This window comes from Amblyomma mixtum, chromosome 7, assembly GCF_055824585.1.
Source record: "Amblyomma mixtum isolate Tamu chromosome 7, ASM5582458v1, whole genome shotgun sequence".
NCBI classification, from domain to species: domain Eukaryota; kingdom Metazoa; phylum Arthropoda; class Arachnida; order Ixodida; family Ixodidae; genus Amblyomma; species Amblyomma mixtum.
In genome coordinates this window covers 93,643,665-93,650,322 of record NC_143018.1, presented here as the reverse complement: position 1 = coordinate 93,650,322, position 6,658 = coordinate 93,643,665, and the positions used below count along the sequence as shown (strand labels likewise).

Genomic DNA, 6,658 nt, shown 5'->3' with positions numbered 1-6,658 from the left:
TGGTCGAAACGATCGTGACGTCATAGTGCGCCAATTTCAAACGGGGCCAATTGTACTTTGGCTAGTAACCATGCAACCAATTGAAGGGATCATATAGTAATGCATCAAGTAAGTGGGACTGAGCTTAGTTAATTGCTCAATTACCCTAATTAACTTTTCTAGTCACGCCATATAATTAAATAAAACCGAGTAGGAAATTGGTCGAGCTCGGGAATCGAACCCCGGTATTCGGAGTGCGAGACGAGCACGCTATCCACTCCGCCATGCCAGCTCGATGGTTTGGAATGAACAAAGGCGCGTCTAGTGAATACGGTGTCTTCGCTCAGTGCCATCCTCCTCCCTTCCCTTCCGGCGAGGTGTAGGTGTCCACCGAGACATGAGAGACAGATACATTTCCTTTCCTAAAAAACCAATGGGCCTTTTTCCAGTCGAGATTACTAGCCTCGCTCCCAGCAGTCCCTAGGCCGCGTCCACCATTTTGGAGGGCAGAGCGTACGCGCGGACGGATAGCACTGCGTTGATCCGTGTGAGCACTGCGTTCCTCTGTCTCCGGCCGAACAATGCCCAACACTTGTGCGGCTGTAGGCTGCACTAACCGTCGCGGGAAGGAAGGTGTGAGGTTTTTTCGCTTTCCTTCGGAGCGCTACTACTCGCAGCGCAGGAAAAGATGGGTCGTCGCTGTGCGTCGGGTTTCCCCCGATGGCTCACCATGGGAGCCGTCAGAACATGACCGCATCTGCAGCGATCATTTCTATACAGGTGCGTAAAAACTTCTTCAGAATGGGTTGCTGCTTTCTAACGCTTCTCGTATTTCCGCGCAGCCAGTTAAAATATCACAGACTGCGTCTGAGTTAGGCTAGGCTACGATATTTTCTCGGCACATACAGGGTGGTCCAAAATATGTGCGAACACGGCTCAGCGTGGCCGCGCTCCGAGGTGAGCATCGAAGCTACGCGGCGCAGGCGCACACAGGGCCCGGAGGCGGTGCTTCGTGTCATCGTCTGCTGCGCGTCGCCGTCTGCGACCACACCAGAAGCACTGACGCGCCGCGGAGCGCGGGCACGCTGAGCCGTGATCGCACATATTTTGGACCACCCTGTACATGACGGCGCTCAAGCGTTGCACTTCGCGCCGAGAAAACGGCGTTTGACGATCCACGCCGATGCTGTATTAGGCTTTTTTGACATTATTCTAGTTTTTGCTTTTCGCGTGTTCTGGACATGTAGCCATAAATGCTGCTTATTTTCAGGGAAGCCAGTGCGATCACTTTCCCACCCAGACTACGTGCCATCCATCTTCACGCATCGGCCTGCTCGTGAAGGCATCCTGCGCAGGCACCAGCGTGCCGCGGAAAGGCGAGGTATTTACACCGTCTGTCCTCAACCGTTTATTACATGCATGCCGGTGCTGTGCACGGTAGCCTGTTTATTGCAGTTGGATAAATTCCCGTCAATCTGACTGCTATCTTATTTGCCAGGCGCTCCTCGACGAGACGAACCAGCGGCGGGTATGATCGCGCACGACGCAGCAGGTAATGAGCTTTTGCTGAATAATATGCACCTCATCAGAAATTGAAAATCACTGTCACATCAAGCCATTTTACTACATATGAACTTATTATAATAAGTCTCCAAACCTTTAGATACTATAGGCACATAAGAAACTAGTTTTGCATTTGTTTTGTACAAATTAATTATGAGCACTGCTTTACAGGTTCCAACAGCACACCACTTGTGAACGGCCAAGGTTCTGATGACGAGTGTGGTATTGATTTGCCACTTCCAGGTAAAAAATTTAGTACAAATGTCACTTTACTGTGATGTAATCATGACCACTTCATACCTGAAAAGCCTAAGAAACATTCTGTAGTTTACATTATTCACTAGTGCTGCAAAATACCCCTAATAGTCAAAACCACATATTTTGAACTAATGTGCACACTTCTGTGTTTCGAACATTAGTGTGCACTTATTCTTTTTGTGGAAACAGCTGGTTCGCATTCTATTCTAGAGCTAACATTGTCTGCACTGTGGACTTTTCAGAAACCTTGGACGTTGCAAATGTCGGGGCAGCACCTGCTTCAGGAGATCATGCTGCCGGGGCTGCAGACCCTTGTAAGACACACTGCGAATGAAGTGGTGCCATGTGATCATCATTTTCAACACCTAATGATTCTTCCTTTTTTCTCTCCAGGCACACATGGCATGCGCTCCGCTGCAGAAATAGGTGAGTTGATTGTCTTTTCTAGTGGTAAACTTGCAACTCAATATTACACCATGAAACAGTTAGACCTGGTGCAAGACTTCAACTTTTTGGTCATCAGCGGTACCAACTTAACACTGGATGAGATCACAAAAGCAGACTAGGGCCACCTCATAACTATGGACTGTAAATTTAGGCATTTGACTAAAAATCATGACAAATGCCTAAATGTGGCATTATGGAACTTCCTTGCCTTTTTTCGGGTTCTGTGCAGCATACTGCCATTTTGGCTCATTACTGGAAAAAAATCCTGTTGCAAAGTATGAAAAACCATGTTTTCATTTGATGGATCGACCTCTAGTTCAGCTCTGTGTTACAAGATGTGGTTGTGCAGATTGTATTGTACTGATGGAGGTATTCTGGAAGAAGGCTTGTGCAACGGCAGCTGCTAGCAAGAAACAGTTGGGCCGGTAATGTAATTAATATCCGATAGTGTACTCTTTGTAGACTATAAGGACGGCGTATGTCTTTAGCGGAGAAGTTGTTCATAACTGCAGCAATGCCTTACCTGGGCTCACTCATTGCAACTCATGACCTGCTTGGACTCAACTCATTTCGACACATGACTCCATCTGTGCTCACTCATTCGGGCTCAGTTGCACATTTAAACTAATGGCTCACCCAGGCTCACCTTCACTCATACTCCTATAAGCCCACACATCGGAGAGCTCGGGCGTTTTTACGCCGAACGGCCTGAGTTATGCGCCTAAAATGGCAAAAAAAGGGGTTAAAAACGCAGTTATGCGATGAGCTCTCAACTGCAGCTAGCCAGTAGGCACGCCCTCCTCAGAGGCCTGCAGTCGCTCGCGGGATGTAAAGATCTAAGGCTGCTGCATGTGTTCGCCAACCAATTAAAAAAACAAGCAAGGGAGAACTAGAGGAACCACTATATAGCAAGCCACAGCTAATATCTGACGAGACCAAGCATGGAGACTAATCACTCATCTTTTAGTAATGTTCTAGGGTGCAGCTGTCACAAAAATTATATACCATCAAACAGTGAAGTTGCTCTACATCATCTCAACCAAAAGTGCAGTCAGTATTATGAGTGCACAGGAAACTCGTGTTCTACCGGACTGAACAGGACTCGGATCACGATTTGAATGTGAGCCCGAGTGAGTTTGCCGACCTATGCATGTCAATGCATTCATTGTTACTAGTAAGGTTGATTCATTGTTTTTGTTAAAACTATCACAAATAGCTTTTATTATTAGACAATTTATGTGCACAGGTGGCAAAATTAAGCAGTGCTAGCCTGTGCCTCAGTCAGCTTTCATAATATGCCTTGTTTTTTGTCACAGGAAAACTTTACTTCATCATGTGAGCAGAGTACAGCCTTCAATTGTGCACTTACTCTGCACGACTTTTGATATTTATGACATGTGATCTCTCTCCACGAAGGGTTTGTAAGCTGTGGTGTGTTCTCATTGCTAGACGGTGCCTGTTTTCTTTCTTTTTTCCCCAGAGGCTTCGGTGACATTGGTTCACCTTCCCGCAGCTATCGAGGCTGCAGATGTACGCAAAGAACTGGCAGCCACAAAAGCAGCCCTTGCCAAGTCGCAAGGCATGGCTGCATTTTGGGAGCAACAATACAAGTGTGTGAAAGAAAGGCTGCTGACCACTAGTAGACTTCAGCAGCCTAGTGAATGTAAATATTATACAGGGCTGCCTTCATATGAAGTGTTCAAAGGTCTGTACACTGCTCTGAACAGTGCCATGCCTCAGTCATCCAAAGGGCCATCACGCGCACTTGGTAGCATTGATGATTTTTTCATGGTGCTGGTAAGGCTTCGAACAGGGATGCCCGTTAAGGAACTTGCACGTAATTTTGGCATGACCCAGTCTTACGTGAGCAAGACCTTTTCTAAGTGGGTGCTGTTTATGCACAAAGCTTTGCGTGCCATTACCCGTGTGCCATCGCTAGCTGAAGTGCAGCAAAATCTTCCGAAACAATTTTTAAACTTTCGGGACACGCGCATGGTTATTGATGGCACCGAGATCAGGTTGCAGACACCGTCATCAGTGGATGCACAGCGCCAAACTTTCTCGCCCTATAAGCATGGCAACACAGTTAAAGTGCTTGTAGGTGCCACACCAGACGGCTATGTCTGCTTTGTCTCAGATGCTTGGGGGGGGTCAATTTCTGACAGGGATTTAGTTCTAAAAAGCAAACTGCTAGATATTTTCAAACCCGGTGATGCCATTATGATGGACAAAGGATTCAAAATTTTTGACCTTCTGCCTCCCGGGGTAACGGCACATATGCCGCCATTTAATAGGCCCTCATTAGGTCAGATGAACACTGGTGATGTTTCGAAGACCAGAAGCATTGCCAGCGCTCGCGTACACATCGAGCGTGTCATCAGACGCATCAAAGAATTTCATATTTTGGATGGTGGATACCCCATCACAATGACTGACATTATAAATCCAGTACTACAGACATGTGCTTACCTCAGCAATTTCCAATATCCACTAGTGCAGGAACAGGACAGCTGAAGTAGCAGGTGCTATACGAGCGGGTGGTATGAAAGGTTTAATGTATTGACACATGGGCTGTAAGGGACACCGTAGTACAGTGCTTGGAATTTAGGCCACTGGGGGTTCTCTAATATCCACTGACATCGCACAACAGTTGCGGTTTATCATCTAAGCTGTAAGGGGCTCCACAAACCTCATAATCTCATCCACCCGCCTCACTCTGTCACCAACTGCTAAGTGGTGGTGGTGATGGATTTCTACGGCACAAGGTAGTTTTCATTGCACAAGGTGGGGTCAAAGACCCATTTCCCAAGCATTTCATCCCAAAGAAGCCGAGCACCAGGCAGGGGAAAGCTTGTACCCACTGCATCACTAGTGGATAGCTGGCGGCTCGGGGGATCAAACTCTGCACCTCTCGCATGCGAGGCGGATGCTCAAACGACTAGGCCACCGCAGCGGTGCTAAGTCAAACTTCTCTGGAAATCCCATCTGTTACCTTGAGGGACCATCAGCGGTCTTCCCTCGCATAACTGTCCTGATATGACCATTTCTCCATGTGTGTGTTGATCACATTTCACACAGTCAAGAAATTCCAGCCCCCATTGTACATAAATGTAGCATTCGGGTTGGTTTATCAGGTTTAACGTCCCAAAGCGACTCAGGCTTACCGGTATTGTACAAACAGCATTCAGTGGTAACAACTGCATGAGCACATAGTGTACTGAACCAAAGCATTTCAGATGTGCTTCCTGTACATAGCCAGCACAGGTTGTTTTTCTCTCTACACGTATTATGTACTATAAGGGACATATGTCCCTGTGAAAAAAAGAGTAAGGAAACCAAAGCGGACATCCCTGTTCTTAGCCGGGGGTCAGAGACCTCATTTGGGAAGTTGAAAGTTTCACTCGTATGCCCTTGTGTGTCACAGTGAAATGAGACTGTCAGCAGGCATGGCGCAAGTGTGTCGGTTGCCTTTCATACGGCCGAGAGATTCTTGGGCACATAGATGTTGCATTCAGTGTCATTGCACTATGCGAGAGCACCTTGACAGGCTACAAGTGTTGTGTAAGCAGCATTTAGTGGTTGGCAACTGCTTCAGAGCAGTGTACTGAACTGCAGCACTGGAGACTGGTATATGTACATTGCCAAATCAGGTTATGCTTTTCTGTGTGCGATCCCAGTCAAGCTGTGCATGTTAAAACTGCAGCGCAATTTTTTATGTTGCAACTATGAAAAAGAGCAGTAACATCTCCTTTGCTGCGACAAGGATTAGTATAGTGCAGCCATGTTGGTTTTTGTGAGCACACGCACCATGACCATGCTGCAGGTGGTAGGTCGCAAGGTATTTAGCACAGAGATAAGAAAGGACTGTTGTGGGGCAGGGGCTACCTCGAACCCGGGCTCTATGGGTAGTGTGTTTGAGCCAAGGAAAGAGGGAACTTGAAGTTTGGGAAAATGATAACAAGTGGGTTTAGTGGCACCTTTGGTGAAACTTATTTACATAATTTACAAACAGTCAAAAACTCAGGAGTCCATGCGTCAAGCGACTGAATGAGCCTTGTCACCAGGGCCCAGAGTGTTTATTCTCACTCTGCACGCTCCTTAAATCCCCTAAGGTCTGCCCCTTCACCAGGCGGTGGCCAATGCAATACATGGCACATTTCTTCAAGATGAGAAAAGTTGCAAAGCATGTAGCAAGCAGAGGCACTCGTGCGAATGGGAGAGGAGAAATCACAAGTCCGCAGCTATTTCTTACTGAGGTGCAACAGTCTTGCAAGCAGCACACCGGTGATTCATGCGGGGCCGTGGGCCACAACTGTGGCAAGCTCTGATTCGAGCCGGCTCCTGTTGGACATGGCTAATTGCTTGAAGGCACCGTTCCCTTCTTCCTCTGTCGTTTGTCCATCGTCGGTTG

General features: G+C 47.3%; 1 protein-coding gene across 1 annotated transcript; it reads left to right on the top strand.

Moving 5' to 3' along the window:
* Positions 1 to 586: 586 nt before the first annotated feature.
* On the top strand, positions 587 to 4,884 carry LOC149336875 (uncharacterized). Its single transcript, XM_089553176.1, has 7 exons — positions 587 to 759; positions 1,250 to 1,360; positions 1,478 to 1,531; positions 1,714 to 1,785; positions 2,043 to 2,114; positions 2,194 to 2,226; positions 3,728 to 4,884. Exons 3-7 carry the CDS (start codon positions 1,510 to 1,512, stop codon positions 4,759 to 4,761), a joined length of 1,233 nt encoding a protein of 410 aa, XP_089409302.1. The 5' UTR covers positions 587 to 759; positions 1,250 to 1,360; positions 1,478 to 1,509; the 3' UTR covers positions 4,762 to 4,884.
* Positions 4,885 to 6,658: the final 1,774 nt, after the last annotated feature.

Coding starts and splice junctions, on each gene's coding strand:
- LOC149336875 (XM_089553176.1), top strand. CDS start 1,510: ATGATCGCGCACGACGCAGCAG. Junction 1,532..1,713: donor GATCGCGCACGACGCAGCAG/GTAATGAGCTTT, acceptor ACTGCTTTACAG/GTTCCAACAGCACACCACTT. Junction 2,227..3,727: donor GCGCTCCGCTGCAGAAATAG/GTGAGTTGATTG, acceptor TTTTTTCCCCAG/AGGCTTCGGTGACATTGGTT.